Genomic DNA, 18,030 nt, shown 5'->3' with positions numbered 1-18,030 from the left:
ATTGATAACATAAATTCTGTAATCACATCCATATAACATAGCAACTAATTCAAGATGGATACATCTTAGGAAATATCTAATTTGCGTTTAATAAACGGTTACATATTTGCTAAGTTCTTATTAGCTTTAAATGTACACTATTAATCCAATCAATACAATAAAACTTGGATGTTTTTCACCAGGTGATGACACCTCAGCATTTTGAAGAATTCTAGAGCTGACACCTCAGTTAAAATAAGTAACCAATCAAATTAAAAGAATTAATACAACTCATCATTTTTCTCCAATAATAATCTTCTTTTCCACGTCACTTCACTCTAGGTATTTTTTTATGTTAATGTGTTCTCACCATTAGGTTTATATTATACACAAGTAACCAATCGTGATTATAACTTTGCCATTGTATAAATCCCCCCAAACAAAAGCTTACACGTCAATGTGTTCTTATGTTTCTCTTAACAAGTTTGGTAGTCTAAGAATGAATACGGTGATTATAAATTTTCTCAAACCTTAATTAGGTGAATCTAAGTATGATGTGCTATTATTTTCTAAAATCTTCTTCTATGAGTATAATAATACATGTTGCCTCTAATCTTCACTTTGTGGTCATTCTTTTACCATATGGGGCCTATGGGCTATCTCCTTTAATGATGATGTGGGAAAGATGGTCACTTATAGATTAGTGAATCTTTAATCCATTGTTTTTGATCATATGTTTCATCTCTATGTTACCTGGTTTAACAACATTAGGATTTCTTGAACTTGTAATGATGAACTAACAATAAAATCATGAAAGACAAGTATTGATGGGCAATCTGGTGAAGGATATGTAACCAGATGAAGATATGCAATCAATTATCACTTTATAGAGTTTAGCATACAAGTCTAACCCAAGATGCATGCAGTCAGATATTCTTCATCGCTAGGGAATCCGTGTTCCAACTTGTTGGTAATAAAATATATACCAATTTGATTTTTTGGACCCATCTCTGTGCACTTTATGGTTTCCACAATCGTACAATTCAGTTCATCGGTCACGATATAGAAATCTCATTTTAGTTTGTTTTGAGGCATTTGTAAGAAACAATGGTAAAGTCATACTAAATTACTTGGGTAACACCATGACAACCAAAGTGACCATTTCTTATACATGTCTTCTTTCTTGTAACTGTAAGATTGTGAAGAACATTATAAAAACAGAGAATTTGTTATCTAAAATGAATATGGAGAAGTTTGTGCCTTTGTGGTGATGAACGCAAAAATTCGAACATCAGATATTTGGAGTGTTTTGAGAGTGATGCATCTTTAAAATTGATATCCAATAAAAACATTTTGATTAATAAAAATCATATATCTCAACCAATAATAATTATTTCTTGTTCAACATAAGTATTTCTGGATTTTAAGTAACTAACACATCATTAAAATTGTGTAACCAATCAAATTATAAGAAATATTATACATCATATCAATATTTTTCAGAAAAAAGACAAATATTTAAACTAAATTATAAATCATTTACAATTTTTTTTTAAATAATGATATCATTATATGTCGTATCAATATTTCCAAAAACATAGGTTTAAATTATAGCTTAAATTTAAAATAAATTAATAAATCATGTACAACTTTAAAGACAAAGGTATATTAATACAATCAATACAAGATAAGTATCATATAGTAAAATATAAGTATAATATAAATCAAGATTAACCAAGAATAACACAAAACCAAACTAACGTAAAAAATATTTATGTTTATATTGACTTAAATGTAATTATTATCAAATAAAACAAAACAATTATATTTTACAAAAAGAACAAAAGAGAAATAAATAACTTCTTTGACAACAAATAAACTATAGAAAAATTAGGTGATTAAATTTTTATAAACTACAAAAATAATATACCAGAAAATCAAGCTACACTAATATTTCTAACTCCCATAACAAGTAAAGAAAATAAAATTTGAGAGTAATGTTGATAGTGATTTTATATATTATAACACGAACTAATGTCAAAATAAACAATATATAAGTTCCAAAATTGAAGGTTTTACATTATAGTTTAAAGCAGTGAAAACTAAATAATCATTTACTTAAAAATTACTTTAAAAATTAACCTAATCCTTATGTTATTCAACAAAAATATAATAGTATTAAAATAATACACAAAATCAGAGGATAGTGTCTTTAGTCAAGTGGTTACAGGTTTACAACATCACATTTACGACCATCCCTCTAAAATATGTTTATGTATTTTGACCAATATTAATTTTTCTAACAATTAAAAAAAAAACACTATAAAACAATATGTGATTAAATTCATATTAAAGACAAAAAAATACACCACAAATTCAAACTACGCTAATATATCTCCCACATTAGGGTAAAGAAAATAAAATATAACATACATTAGTGTTAGTTAGCCTATTTATACAATTAAGTCCACTCACTTTAAATGTAAACATTTATAAGCCATCTTAGATTTGAGATTTCTCAATCATTAATTTATTAGTGCATTTTATATTTTATTATTGTATAAACCATAGTGTTTACAATTAATCTAATTCCAAAAAGAAAGTTCATATTTTCAAAAATTCAATATATCTAAAAATAGTTACAAAAAACATTCCCGCGGCGTAGCGCGGGTCTAACCTAGTAATATCAATTGAGAATCAAAATAAGAATATGTCATATCATTCATTCCTAAATCATAGTTAACTAAATCATAAAATGTATATTCTCAACTTGCGAATCAAGAGTTTATACAAAACTTATCTACAACCGTTAACGGTATATAGAGATATGCAATTCACCATCGACTAGAAGCACCACTAAACTATTACAATATCATATCAACAAAATAATAGACCCGTGGTGTACCACGGGGTAAAACCTAGTTTGAAGATAAAATTAATATTAGATTATTGTCTTTTAAAATTTATTTTATTAACGTTTAATCTAAAAATATAGAGTGTAGAAGAAATAACAAGAAAAATCTGTCCAATTCTGAATTTTATAATTGATAAATTTTGGTTGGAGTGGACTAAATACAAAACGTTTTTAGAACCTAAATTAGTCTACATGGAGTCTGAAAATAATATGCAAGATTTTAAAGTGTAAATTTTTTTAATATGAAATTTTTTATGAATTTATTAATTACAGTTTGTAACTTTACATAAGATCAAATTAATTTCTTGAATAATAATAATATCCATTATTAGCAAACAACACAGACTAATTGACTTGCTAAGTAGAGTAATTAATTTTACAGTTAGATATTGGGTGTTTGATATCCATATAAATCCTTTATTCCCTTTATACTCCAAATTTTATTTTTTCTTTATTTCATTCAGTTTGAACTTTGAAGAAGTAGACAGTGACGTAAATAACAAAATTATCTTTACTCACCAATCAACATATATAAAAATAACCCCACTAGACACTAATCTATGATTCTTTATTCTTCCAATTAGACACAACAAAACATACATTCATTAGAATAATGATAATTAGATTTTCCAAATCCAAGAAAAGCTGAAATTAACAAAAAAAAAAAAAAGTAAACAAAAACAGAGTGAAGAAGGCATAAGTAGGAATAATCTGCCTAAGCTAAGCAAAATCAAAAAGCAAAGCTTTAAACAAACAAACACAAATAAAAATCAAAAAGCATATATCAACCATTCATTCATTCACCAAGTTCTTCTGGAGATATAAAGCAACCTTCTTCTTATAAGTTGTTGTTCCTTCTTCATCTTCTTTATATATAAACCTCTTGGGCTCATTCATACCAAGTCAAGAATCAAGATCAAGGGAGATTTTTAAAATCTCTTTACAAGTCCTCCTAAGAAGGTTTCAGATTCAATCAAACCATGGTTGGTATATTTTCAAGATTCTCTGTTGGTAGAAGCAGTCACCGACGAACACAAAGTGCAATCGTAAGCTCTCTCTCTCTTTTTACAGCTTCTGGGTTTGATTCTTATTGAAAGTTCAATCTATGGAACATGTTTTTAGATCTTTTGTTTGGTTTAAAAATATCTCCTTTAGATAGGATTCGAAATACCCCAGATTAGATTCTACAGTAGTCTTCTTGATTTTCTTGAAATCGTTTAGTTTCAGTTTCAAGATCAACCAAAGGGTGAGCTTTTTTTTGTGTTACGGATTCATAATTATGCCTTAAAAAGCTTTGGTCTTTTTCAAAGTGGGTTTTTGTGTTGGTTAATCTGAGTTATTGAAGATGTCTCATTCTCTCTTTTGATCAGGATGATAAGGAAGTATTAGCTCCAAATTCTGATGTTGTTGCAGCAACTACCACAACTGCAACAACTGCTACTCATGGGATTGAAGTAGCTACAGAGTTCAAACCTGTGGAACATCCCGTCGAGCCTTTAGACAATGATCTACCCATTCAGTGTCCATTGCCTGAACCATCCATTCTAAATGTAACATTCTATACAAAAAAAAAAATGTTTTCTTTTTGTTCATCTAAGTGTAGTTGTGTTTCTAAAAAGCATCTTAAAGTTTTGGTTTTGTAATCTTGTTACTGATTGTTTTTCGTAAAAACAGGATGGGAGAATCTGGAAGGAGAGAGTATCAGCGTCTATGATGAGAAAAGGTGATTTGCAGATTGTAAAAGATGAAGCTGCTTCTGAATCAGATGGATCCGCACCAAAACCGCCTCGTCCGCCTCAGCCAAACCGTTCGATCTTGCCATCACTCAGTGCCCCTGAACACAACTTGCTAAATCTATTAGAAGAATGCAATGCCATGCCGCCGGTAACATCTAAGAATGGATGAATAAAAAGTTCCTTAAAACTCCATAGTTCATAATATATTATCACACCGATACAAACTTGTTCCTCAAACTTGAATCTCTATCTATCGTTACGATTTTACTTATGTGTGTGACAATACAAAACCAAATCATAGTGTATGTTATATATATTATATAGGTAAACAGATTCAATAAGCTTATTGCTCTATATATCTCAAAACCAATATTTTCGTTCTTACAGCGTTTGTCTCAGCGGTAAGCAGAGAACTTTTAACACTTCAACTGATCTTTTCTAAGATTGATTTGCCCTTTAGACTTTAACTTTTGCACTTGTGGATTATACATTGAGTTCTCCTCAAGTAAATTTCACTAAATCAGCCTTATATGGTAAAAGAGAAAAGTACTTTTTAAACTCAAACAAACTTTGTAGTTTGTATATCCACTTTGGTTGTTTTTACTTCAACATGAAGAAAATACATAAGAGACTTTATTCCTTCTTATGTTGCTTGCAACAAGTGATCTTATCTAAAGAAATCTTCAACTCAAACTGAAGATTCAGGAACTGTGTAAACATCTGCCACTGTGGGATTCACTAGATGTTTTCGTGGCCCACGGTTACTCCCGTGATTAATCCTTGCTCTTCTATGCAATCCAACGGCCTGATTTCCCTCGGTGGTTTCACGGTCCATTGCATTATCGACTCGAGTTCTCGTAGAATCTGCAGAAACCAAAACAAGGCAAAGGATCAAGAGAACAAGAAGAAGAGTTGTTGTAGAAGATGAGAGCTTCAAGTGACCCATTACTACTCTTTTTCTTTTTAGACTAAAAATTGGTAAAATATGGGTTTGAGAGAGTTGAAATGATGACAATAAATAGAAAGAAGGAAAAGAAGATAAGATGGAAATTAAAAAAAGTTTGCTTTGCATTGAAGTTACTCTCATGACTCACATGATAGTGTTTATACAGTTCACCAAACTCTCCTACTCTTTGCTAGTTTTAAAAGTTGTATAAAATATCATATTATTCTTTGTCCAAAAGGATCACAACAATTCACTGATCATCTTACAAGATTAGATATGTTTTATTCTCTAGACAAATAACTAATTTCTCTACTAGCTTTTATCTTCATATACATTGTATGTGTGAAAAATCTCAAAGAAACAATTTGGTTTGCCAATTTCATTTAATATTTACAAAACCTTATTTCATTCAAATAAAAAATTTCTACGAACCAATAACCAAATTTAACACAAAGATTACAAATAATTTTATTTTTCTTCTTCCCACATTATCTCTCTACTTCAAAGTTGAAAATAACAACAACAAATCATGAATCAAGAGTTTCTTCCGGTCTATATGGGGAAGAACTCATATCCGTACTATAAAATGAATCTTCTCCATTACCATTTAAGTAACTCTCATCCTTCTCTTCATCCCATTTCAAAACCTCTCTCACATACTTAAACCCTTCATCAACATTCCCACGGTCCCTAGCCCTAGCTTGCCACACAAACAGTTTCTGACCCGTGATAGACGAGTAAAGAATCTTGAACTTCATAGCGACGTAGAAGAAAGCTTGGTAAGCAAGTGACTGCACGTTGTTGTTCGTTCTCACGGGAGAGAAATCGCTGAACCAGTCGCAAGATGTCAACGGTGCACGGTTTAGCTTTTCCTCGAACTGATCGTACTTGTTTAGGATCAAGATAAAAGGAGTGTCTTTGAAACACGGATGCTTAACCATTGACTCGAATAGTTCTTTGCTTTGGATCATTTTGTTCTGAAACTGGACTGTTCCACTGCTTTCAGGGGCTATGTTTATCTGATCATAATCGCTTAAGCTGATGCAGAAGATGACTGCGCGTACATCTTCAAACATCTCTACCCATTTGCAGCTATCGTTCATCCCCTTTGCGTTTACACGGATAAGCTGGTACCTGAAAACAGAAAGGATTGGTGATAGTAAGTACCAAAGTTTACGTTTCAAGATTTGTGGAAATTGAAGGTTAGAGGCTTAGAGCCAAGTAGATACTTTGGCTGCGGAGATGTAGACGCGTCTTGGTTTTCATGGTAAGATTCAGACATTGGACTATGTTCATTGAGAGAAAACTCCATGAAAGCTAAACCATTTCCTTGTGTAACACCTTCCGCGAATACGATATCTCGCTCCGAAGGCTCATACTCATTGCTCGATACTTCCATGGCCTGCAAATGAAGCCTAGTTTTAACATTTGAATCAATATGAAAAGCATAACACCGAAACATAAACCATCCCATACCCGGCTTAAGAAGTATTCAGCAACATCAGGAAGGAAATGAAGCTCATCTTTTCGTCTATATGTTGCTTGTATCGCTGGATCTTTCCAAACTTCTTCAACCAAGGGAGCGTATTCACGTGTTGCGGCTGGGAAAAACGCATCAAGATCACCAGTTGCTATGATATCTAGAAGCCAATCCGAAAAATGCTTCAACCTCGGGTTCAAGGTATAGACACATTGTGGTGTAGTCATAGTTCCATCTTCATTTGCTTCCTCGCCTGCAAGAACAAAAACATTTCAAGAAAATCAAGAAACAACACATCAACAAAAAAAATCAAATTTCCTCGTTATCTAACGCAAAAGAAAAATGGTACCTCCTGAATCTCCTTCAACCGCGCTTAAACCTCTCGTATGCGATAAAGCTTCCTCTTCAAATCGTTCTCTCCCATCAAGTAGGATACTAAGATATCTATACATATTGCTCTGTACCATCAGCTTAATATCTTGAAGCTCTTCCACTGAAAACTTGTTCCCGTACAAAAACTTGGCCTGTTTCAATCAACAAGTAAACTCAATAAGCAACCACAGATGCTTATCTCTTTAATGTTTTCCACATTACATCCACTTAACATACCTGTTTGAAGATAGTGCTAGTTCCAGACCCTTCAATACCAAGAAGTAGAAGCTTCTGAATCTTATTATGCTCTATATAATTCGGAACAGGAACATAATTGCTCGGTGGTTGCACCGTTCCGCGAGGTTGTCCTTGAGGAACAGGTAACGAAAACAATGCACACATGAACCTCGTAGATGCCTGATTAAGCCAAACCAAAGAACTCATGAATACTTCTTTCAAAATAGCTACACTTTTGTAAGGATCTGATGAGAAGTTAAATTATATTACCTTCTCCCAAATGTTTCCTCGGATATTATTCTGCCCTTCTTCCTCATAACGCCCATCATCGTATACCCAAAAATGAGTATCACGTGGACACTGTACATTTGCTAGCTGAAACATACACACACACACACACACACGAGATTTATCTTCGACTGTTTCAGGACAAGTGACACATCAAACAAGAAAATATCAAAAGTTACCTTTAAGATTCTTAACTCAAGCTTTGTAATCTCCCGACCATTAATATAAACTTCCGTGTTCCCATTACTCGCATCAGGACACAGCTTCCCCGTGAAGTTCAAGTTCGAGCTGATGACTCTATCAGGTTTCTCTCCTTCCTGTTCACAACAACATAATAGCCAATGAACACCAAAACAAAGCGACTTCAACCAAAAACAAATACCAAAACCATTATACATATGTTATTACCTTTCCCCATAGACCAGATTCTTTATCATACCAATATTTACCAGGTTTCAACTTCTGAGGTGGTAAAGGACAATTAAGCAACTCAGCCATTTCCTCAGGCTTTAACGGATACCCATTCACAATCAGCTGCTCTGGTCTCAACTGATTAGCAGTACACTCCTTCTCCGCTTTCATTATCTGTTTAACTTCCAACGGACTAAGCAACCGTGACAATACCCTCGAATGCTTCCCTAACTTAGACCGTTTCGATTCGTCAATCGCTAGACCGATGCAGCTCACACATTTTCTTCCTTCAGGCATCGAACCCATTGCTCTAAGAACACAGTTCCCACAGTACTTCTCATCACACACAATACAAGTTTCTTTATTTTCCCATTTTGCTTTCCCACATCTATAACACTCTCTCTTCTTCTTCTTATTCTTCTTCTTACTCCTATTTGTACACTCATGTACCTTCCTCTCCCTCTCTGTCTCCACCTCCTCTGCATTAGCGTCTCTACCTTCAACCCGGTCATGATCATCAACAGGTTTGAACTTCACAACAGGTCTCCGAACCTGATTCCCATTCTGCCTATGATGACCAGAAACTGGTGATACAGAAGCTGAGCCAGATGATGACTCAGGGTTATTATGCAACACAGAGACCACAGACTCAGAGCTAGCTGGTGAACCTCTAGGGCTCTGACCTGAAGAGCTTGTGACTCCTCCGGCTATACGAGAAACAGGTAAAGGGATGGGATTGTTCACACGAGAATTAACCTCGACAGGTGCTACTCTAGGGATATCGTGGACAGGAGTAGGACCAGTGTACTCTAAAGCTATGGAGTAATCAAACTCAGATGGGTTCTCAGGTAAAGGAGCTCCAGGTGGAAGCATCTTTCTCACCATCTCTTTCCAGCTTTCACCTTCTTCTTTCTTCTCCATGTTTTTACAAAGAATCAAAAGAGCAACCACCAAATTGGGAACTTTACAAGATGACACCCTAAAATCTCTCAAATCACATCACCACCATTTTAAAAACCTGGTTCATCATGAGACACAAAGACAATTAAAACGAGAAGAGTAGATTACGACAGGATATGTAATTAAATGAAATCAAATTGGATTAGTCATACATTCTAATAAAAATCAAAGTCAAATAGCCGGCAAATATGGACGTTTCATTGAAACCTAAAAAGGAAAAAAAATACTTTCAAATACCATTTTGACAAATTCATTGGTCAAATCAATTGTCCTGGAAAACAAAATAATTCAACATCTAACCAAACCCACTAGAGACCACTTACCAAATCGAAATTGCTGAGGATACATGCAAACAAATTTTTCAGATCATGAGTGTTGTTGGTTTTATAGATTAAGCAAAATTTAAGAGGAAAAAATTTCAATTTTTTGAGAGAGAAATGAAACCAAAGTTAAGCTAGCTAGCTGTCTCAAGGGAAAGACACAACAAAGCCACCAATTAAAGCTAAACAGAACAAAAATAAATCTTTTGTGTAAAAGAAGATGAAAAAATCTTACCTTTCTTTTTGCCAGAGAGAAAAAAAAGTGTGGAAATAAATAAACAAAAAAAAAGGAGAAGCTGAATCTGAGAAGAAGAACTCAGAAGACGAAGTAATAGGAGGAACGAATCTGTTTTGGTTGCTGTGATATTTGTTTTTGTTCTCTCTGAGAAAAAAAATCAGGGAGAAAGGAGACGGCAGAGAGAACAGAGAGAGAGAGAGAGAGACGGTGAAATCTATAGAGACAGATGAAATCGAAAAAAAGGACCCCACGAGTCTCTCCTTACATAGTTCGTGACGATGGAGACGGGTTTCGGTGATGCGCGTGTCTTTCACTTTCTTATTTTCTAGCGAGTGGTCACGACCAATCTAATTATTTGGTTCCAAACACCACACTAGTTAACGTTCACCCCTACGCGCTTTTACGCGTGTGCCACTACACTAAACACACTCACATCTTTGTTTTTTTTTTTCTTTTTGTCAACGTTTAATGATTTTTATCTTTGTAATTAACTCCCAGTTAATTTACCCACTTGTGTGTGAACCGTTGAGAATTTAATTAGCATTCAAATCAAAATACAAGAAGGGACGGTAAATATGCTAACTAATATGCGCATAAGTGTTGTCGACTTTTAGAGATATTTGCGTCATTTAAATAAAAAAAAGAGCATGTGAGGTAATGACATTATCATTGTGTTTGTGACGTTGTTGTTGGCCGTATTAAGAATCTCTCTCTCTAATTACATACTATTTCTCTCTCTCATCTTAATCTTCCGGAGAGCCTAAATAATGAAAGCAGGTTTGATTACTTTCTGTTAGTGGTGTTGGTACCGTGATCCGTCACTTCGGATCATGGGCTTGGGCCTTGGACAGACATTGAGAATGGGCCTAAGATGGACAAATAAGATGGGCCAGGACGAAATGAAATCAGCCGCTCGGCTGAGATGCAGAACACCAAAGTAAAAGAATAACGGTCGGGCAAAGCATCTCGGAGTTCGAAGATGGTTCAAAAATCAAGCAATAAATCGAATTAATGAGAGCACGAGATTTGCGGAGTAAATTGATTCGACTTTAATTGTAATTAGACTATAAATAAGAGAGGGTGGGGATGTAGAAGGGAGTCGAAAAAACTTTCACTTGGCAATAATACCTCACTTTCACTTTGCAAATAACTATTTACTCTTTTACTCTGCTCGGAACTAGAACGGTGATAAACAGTGAAACAACCGGACTTATTTCACTTCGGAACTCAGGTGAAAACCTTAGTTCTCACATTTGGCGCTAGAAGGAGGGGGGTATTATCACCTATACTCTTGCTAGTTCCGATTTCCTACCCGAATCCGCTTCGTACAAACGTTGCTATGGCTACTGACTCTTCCAACCAGGTAACTTTAGAAACCATTCAGAAACTCTTGCAGGATTTGACTGAGAAGTCTGATCGCCAGCAAGCAGCATTCGCTGCTCTTGCCGAGCGTTTCGACACCTTGGAAGGGCAGCTCTCCACCTGCTTGGAGGCAGTCACTACGTCGGTAACCGATCTTTCAACCTCTCACCGCGCATATGCCGATCAGATCGACCTCTTGTCCTCCGATCCAAACCCTCGCAGGCGTGCTTTGGATTTCACTGGCGTCGTTCCACCTTTCACCTCGCAGCCGGCAGCAGCAACCGCCACTCCAGGAAACACTTTCCCACCCCAACTAAGTACTCAAGCACCACCACCGTTGGTTGGCGATAGCCACACTACGGTTCAGCACGACGTCGCTGGATCTTCCGAGGTCCAGGTTCGCTTTCCTCCCCCTGTGGGCGGAAATATTCTGACTCCTGGTCATACCACCAACCCCGAGATCTACCTTATGCGGAGCGAAATCCGGGATATGCGGTCTATGGTGCACAATGCGACTACCTCAGCACCTGATATTTCCCGAGTAATTGAGGAATCAAAGCGAACTCCTTTCTCAAGTCACATAGCTCGAGTTCGTATCAAGGATACCGGGAAAATAAAGTTCACAAGCTACGAAGGGAAAGGAGACCCGACGACTCATCTGAAGACCTTCTTACTGACTGTCAGCCGCGTGGACCTCGAGCCTCACGAAACGGACGCCGGATACTGTAAGTTGTTCGCTGAAACGTTTTGTGGACCGGCCCTGCTTTGGTTTGCGTCCTTGGCGGCTGGATCCATTAACAATTTCACTGAGCTGTTCACCTCGTTCGTCAAGCAATACTCTAGTCTGATCGAAACGGCGGTAACAGACGCCAAACTGTGGAATCTAAGTCAAGTCGCTGGAGAGTCACTCTGGTCGTATATTACTAAGTTCAAGGAAATACAGGTCCAAATCCCGGGGCTCTCGGATAAAACTGCCCTGGCAGCACTAAAGAATGGTCTCTGGCATGAGTCCCGTTTTTGCGAAGAGCTAACTGTAAACCAGTTCGCAACCATCCAGGACGCCCTCCATCGAGCTTCGAACTGGATAGTTGCAGAAGAAGAGAAAGCCGCAGCAATTCAAAAGCTCAAAGTCATAACCAAGCCCAAGTTCGAAGTCCCAATCAAAAAGACTCCGCCTTCAACCCCGAAGTCTGGAGCAGGCACATTTGTCGTGAACCAATCTCCGCAAAAGGGATCTCCAAAGAATTCACTGTCCAAGCCTCCGTTTTCACCATGCTCCAACAGCGGGGTACTCCCAAGTAACAAGTGGGTTCGAGATGAGAACGCGTACTGCAAGCTTCACAAGACAAATGGTCATTCCACCCGGGATTGCAAAAAATTGATACATCTCCATGCAGAGAAATTCATGTCAGGCGAGATGTCAAGCGTGACTATCTCCGAGCTTGACCCACAAAGAAACTTAAGCAATCCGAGGAAGGTTCAACTCCCAAGAAAAGGATAGACGTCATAATGGGAGATTCACGCCTCTTCCAGAACTCCATCACAGCAATAAAAGACCACCAACGGAAGCTCGCGAGCCTGCAGCCTAAGCGAATTAAAATCACTACGAGTGATTTACCCGAAGTCACTTTTTCAGAAAAAGAAACCGAGGAGCTAGACACTCCGCATGACGACGCGTTAGTCATATCTTTGGATGTTGCCAACCATGAAGTGTGCCGAATCTTAGTCGATACTGGGAGTTCGGTGGATCTGATATTCCTCGAAATGCTTACTAGAATGGGTATTGGAAGAGAGCATATCTCGGGACCACCTTCACCCTTGGTCTCATTTACGAGTGAGACTTCAATGTCCTTAGGAACAATAACACTACCGGTCTCCACTCAAGGAGTAGTAAGAATGGTAGAGTTTACAGTTTTTGACTGACCTGCGGCCTATAATGCTATTATGGGAACACCTTGGCTTTACCAGATGAAGGCAGTGGCTTCAACATACCATCAGTTTGTCAAGTTCCCAACTCCGCAAGGAGTTCGAGAGATTTTATGAGGTCAAAGGACGGCGAGGAGCTGCTATCTCACGAGCCATAAGCTCCTAGTCCAATAGCAACCACAACTTGAGGTCCCGAAGAACCCGGTCCAGAGGCAACTCCAAGGCGACCTCACAGAGTCGATCTTTATTAATGACAAGTTTCCGGATCAGGAGATCAAGATCGGAGCTGGGTTGAGTATCGAACTACGGACTAAGTTGATTTCTTTTTTGAAAGAAAATATGACTACCTTTGCGTGGTCAGTAGACGAAATGCCCGGGATTAGTCCGACGGTAATCTCACACGAGCTAAATGTTGATCCGACGTTCAGACCAGTAAAACAGAAATGAAGGAAACTAGGCCCAGAACGAGCTGAAATTGTTAACAAAGAGGTAGACCGCTTACTAAGTGCAGGGCAAATACGCGAAGTGAAGTACCCTGAGTGGCTTGCCAATACTGTAGTGGTAAAGAAGAAGAACGGGAACTCGCGACTTTGCGTCGATTTTACCGACCTGAATAAAGCATGTCCTAAGGATAGCTTCCCACTTCCGCATATCGACAGGCTAGTCGAGTCCACTTCGGGCCATGAACTGATGTCCTTCATGGATGCTTTTTCTGGTTACAACCAAATCCATATGAACTCGGACGACCAAGAAAAAACCGCATTCATTACAAATCGAGGGACCTACTGTTACAAATTGATGCCCTTTGGATTAAAAAACGCCGGAGCAACTTACCAACGACTAGTAAACAGGATGTTCGAGCATCAGCTCGGGAAAACTATGGAAGTCTACATCGATGACATGCTGGTGAAATCCATGGAAGCCAGCTCACACCTTTCGGATTTAAAAGTTTGCTTCGATATCCTGAACCAGTTCGGGATGAAGCTTAACCCCACAAAGTGCACCTTTGCAGTCCCATCGGGGGAGTTTTTAGGGTACATCGTTACGGAGCGAGGAATTGAAGAGAACCGAGGCAAATTAATGCCTTCTTATCCATGAGTTCTCCTAAGACATTACGCAAAGTGCAGCGTCTTAACGGGCGAATTGCAGCTCTCAATCGTTCTATCTCCCGCTCTACAAATAAATGCCTCCCATTTTACCAACTATTGAGAAAAGGAGGGAAAAATTTCTTATGGGATGCGAAGTGCGAAGAGGCGTTCGCTCAGTTAAAAGCATACCTCTCCGAACCCCCGGTCTTGGCTAAACCAGAGTTAGGTGAACCACGTTTCCTTTATAGAACCGTCTCGGACAGCGCAGTAAGCGGGGTCTTAGTTCGGGAAGAAAGGGGGGAGCAGCGACCAATTTTCTATGTCAGTAAATCATTCACAGGGGCGGAATCCAGGTATCCTATGATGGAGAAACTGGCTCTAGCGGTAGTGACTTCGGCGAGAAAACTGCGGCCTTACTTTCAATCTCATACAATCATAATTTTAACGATGCAACCACTCCGGACGGTGTTACATAGTCCGAGCCAGTCTGGGAGGTTAGCTAAGTGGTCCGTCGAGCTTAGTGAATATGACATCGAGTTCCGAACTCGAACTTGTGCTAAAGCGCAAGTGCTAGCAGATTTCCTGATAGAACTCCCACTAGCTAGTTCGGATAGGGACGGTGTCGAGATCCCATGGACTTTATACGTGGATGGAGCATCTTCTAAATCGGGTGCAGGGATTGGAGTTCGCCTCACTTCTCCTACCGGTGAAGTGATTGAACAGTCATTTCGTTTGGCGTTTAGTGCATCAAATAATGAGGCCGAATACGAATCTTTCCTCGCTGGCTTACGCCTCGCAGTAGAGATCGGCGTCCGGAAGCTCCCAGCTTTTTGTGATTCCCAGCTGGTTACCAATCAATTTCTGGGGGAGTACGAGACGAAGGATGGCCGTATGGAGGCTTACCTATCTGCGGCTCGGGAGTTAGTCACTAGGTTCGAAGATTTTGAAATTACCAAAATCCCACGAGGTGAGAACTCTGCTGCGGATGCTTTAGCGGCTCTAGCGTCGACTTCGGACCTGGCAATGACAAGGATTATCCCAGTCGAAGTCATCGAATTTCCGAGCATAAAATTAGAAAGTTCCAATGTCGTAACACGAGCGATGAAGAAAAAGTTGGTCGTCGAAGAGGTAGTTCGCAGGACACTGACAGACTCCTCACCACAAGTGGAGTCAGCTCCCATCACTCCCGTTCCGGAAACCAATCATCCACCTCTAATCGAACCGAACTCAGACCAAGGTCCGGAAAGCTCCAGCTCACCGGTCGTCGATCAATCGGGTACTCCATCAAGCAATACGAACACCAACGATTGGGGGGCAGAAGATTGGCGCTGCCCGATCTAGGCTTATCTGGAAAACAGAGAGCTCCCAGCTGACAAATGGGCGGCCAGGAAACTCAAAATCGTTTGCGCACGGTATTGCATCTATGGCAGAATTCTCCTACGTTGGAGTGTAGCTGGTCCATATCTAACATGTGTAGCTGGAGAGGACCCATGGCATTAATGCGAGCTGTTCATGATGGCCCCAACGGAAATCACTCCCGGAGGACGAACTCTGGCCTACAAAATCAAAAGACAGGGGTATTTCTGGCCTACCATGGTGTCCGACTGTGAAGAATATTCCCGAACTTGCTATAAGTGTCAAAAGCACGCTCCATCAATACATCAACCTTCCGAACTGTTATCTTCGGTGTCCGCGCCCTACCCGTTTATGAGGTGGTCCATGGATATCATTGGCCTTTTGCATCGAGGACCGGGAGGAGTGCAGTACGTTTTAGCTCTTACCGACTATTTCTCCAAGTGGGTAAAGGCAGCGGCCTACGCGAAAGTAACAAGGGAAGAGGTATAATCTATCGTTACGGCGTTCCTCATGAGATCGTCACAGACAATGGTCCGCAGTTCATCTCCTCGCAGTTCGAGGGCTTCTGTGCGAAGTGGAAAATTCCGACTCAGTAAGTTAACTCCTCGTTACCCATAAGGTAATGGACAAGCCGAGGCAATGAACAAAGTCATACTAGCCAACTTGAAGAAACGGCTCGATTCTCGTAAAGGGCGCTGGCCGGACGAGCTGCAAGGCGTTCTCTAGGCGATCCGAACAACACCTCGCCGGGCTACTAATGAAACACCTTTTTCCTTGGTGTACGGAGTCGATGTTGTGGTCTCGGCTGACATAGGAGTACTTGGAGTCCGTACCTCGCTAAACCCACTCCGTGCTGCGGATAATGAGGAATTTCTACAAGACACCCTTGATACCATCAATGAGTGTCGGGATCGAGCCTCAGTTCGGATTCAAAACTATCAGAACGCGGTTGCCCGCTACTATAACTCCAAAATCCGAAGCAGAACCTTGGTAGTCGGCGATCTAGTTCTTCGGAAAGTCCATGAAAACACCAAAGAGAACAACGCAGGACAACTGGGGATAAATTGGGAAGGTCCGTATAAGATTACCTACGAAGTTCGAAATGGCATCTATCGTCTGGAAGATTTAAGTGGGAATGCCGTGCCGAGGTCCTGGAATTCGTTACACCTTAAATGTTTTTATAATTAGTTCGGTATTGAATATTGTATCGAACTACGATTGGCTTGATCCCGAAAGGGTACGTAGGCAGCCCACTTCGGGTCCAGCTATCAGCATAAAGTAAAATTAAAGTTTTTCATAGAACTTTTTGCGTTACCTCGCACATACAGTATAAGCCGAAGTCATACTTCATATCCTCAAAAACCGAAGTCACACTTCGTATCCTTAAAAACCAAAGTTACACTTCGTATCCTTAAAAACCGAAGTCACACTTCGTATCCTTAAAAACCGAAGTCACACTTCGTATCCTTAAAAACCGAAGTCACACTTCGTATCCTTAAAAACCGAAGTCACACTTCGTATCCTCAAAAATCGAAGTCACACTTCGTATCCTTAAAAACCGAAGTTACACTTCGTATCCTTAAAAACCGAAGTCACACTTCGTATCCTTAAAAACTGAAGTCACACTTCGTACCTTTAAACCGAGGTTTTATTTCGTATGAATAGAGTCTGAAAGTTTTCACTTCACGTCTTCAAACCGAGGTCCTACTTCGTGTCCTTTAAACCGAAGTCTTACCTCGTACCTTTTTGAGGTCCTAAGGCTAAAACACGTGTAACCTTCTATTATTTTAAAAAAAAAAAAAAAAAAGCCAAGACCTCACTTCGCACCTACAGAGCCGAAGTCTAACTTCGCGTCCCTAAAATCAAAGTCCCACTTCGCAAAAAAAAACAAAAAAACAAAACAAAAAGTCCCAACAAACTAAGCTTAAACTTATTTAACGACTAAGTACAATTCATGGCTTGGCCAAGCACTTCGCTGTGAATTCGATTGGTTAGTTAATATAGCAAAAAGATTCTTTCGAAACGGGCAATATTATGGGGAGGGTCACCAAGACCAAAAAACTCCCGAATCAAGTTTTTAAGCATACAAAAAAAAACTAAAGGAAAAGCAAAATCAACAAGAGAGGAGGCAACACAGGCCCAAAACAACCCCAAGAAAAAACGATTCACGAAGTAGAAAGGGGGTCAGGGGCCGAACTGCGCTCCACTGCTTCTGTGGTCAGCTCCTCAGAGACATCGGGGAATAGCTCGGACAACGACACCTCAGGCGCGTCAGCTTCGGGAGTGTTAGTCCTAATCACCTCCAGTTCCTGGTTTGACATCTGCCCGATGTTAGTCCCGGATTCATCGATCACGATGCTCAATGGGGGCTCGCTGCATAGCAATTCAGGGGGGCGTATCTGTCAAGAGGCTTGAGA

General features: G+C 39.1%; 3 protein-coding genes across 6 annotated transcripts; 2 read left to right on the top strand and 1 right to left on the bottom strand.

Moving 5' to 3' along the window:
- The first annotated feature begins 3,432 nt into the window (after window positions 1-3,432).
- On the top strand, window positions 3,433-4,970 carry LOC104777230 (uncharacterized). The gene is made up of 3 exons (XM_010501442.2): window positions 3,433-3,939; window positions 4,264-4,443; window positions 4,568-4,970. The coding sequence occupies exons 1-3, from the start codon at window positions 3,874-3,876 to the stop codon at window positions 4,796-4,798; spliced, it is 477 nt and encodes a 158-aa protein (XP_010499744.1). The 5' UTR covers window positions 3,433-3,873; the 3' UTR covers window positions 4,799-4,970.
- Window positions 4,971-5,957: 987 nt separating this feature from the next.
- Window positions 5,958-10,253, bottom strand: LOC104777229 (extra-large guanine nucleotide-binding protein 3). 4 transcript variants are annotated; one of them, XM_019243790.2, is made up of 10 exons: window positions 9,879-10,208; window positions 9,476-9,530; window positions 8,361-9,381; window positions 8,132-8,269; window positions 7,935-8,039; window positions 7,665-7,844; window positions 7,405-7,579; window positions 7,052-7,308; window positions 6,805-6,977; window positions 5,958-6,709 (listed from the first exon to the last, which is right to left on the bottom strand). In XM_019243790.2, the coding sequence occupies exons 3-10, from the start codon at window positions 9,282-9,284 to the stop codon at window positions 6,103-6,105; spliced, it is 2,559 nt and encodes an 852-aa protein (XP_019099335.1). In that variant the 5' UTR covers window positions 9,285-9,381; window positions 9,476-9,530; window positions 9,879-10,208; the 3' UTR covers window positions 5,958-6,102. The 4 variants fall into 4 exon arrangements, with proteins under 4 accessions (XP_019099335.1, XP_087360825.1, XP_010499742.1 ...); XM_087504699.1 differs by having other exon boundaries at window positions 9,647-9,888; XM_010501440.3 differs by lacking the exon at window positions 9,476-9,530 and having other exon boundaries at window positions 9,879-10,253.
- A 4,010-nt stretch (window positions 10,254-14,263) lies between these two features.
- LOC147946932 (uncharacterized) lies at window positions 14,264-15,598 on the top strand. The gene has a single exon (XM_087507300.1). The coding sequence runs from the start codon at window positions 14,264-14,266 to the stop codon at window positions 15,596-15,598; it is 1,335 nt and encodes a 444-aa protein (XP_087363426.1).
- The last annotated feature ends 2,432 nt before the right edge of the window (window positions 15,599-18,030 follow it).

This window comes from Camelina sativa, chromosome 3 (genome assembly GCF_030686135.1).
Source record: "Camelina sativa cultivar CO46 ecotype springtype chromosome 3, ASM3068613v1".
Lineage (NCBI taxonomy): Eukaryota > Viridiplantae > Streptophyta > Magnoliopsida > Brassicales > Brassicaceae > Camelina > Camelina sativa.
Note: the sequence above shows the minus strand (reverse complement) of the source record. Positions and strands in the feature narration are given on the sequence as shown.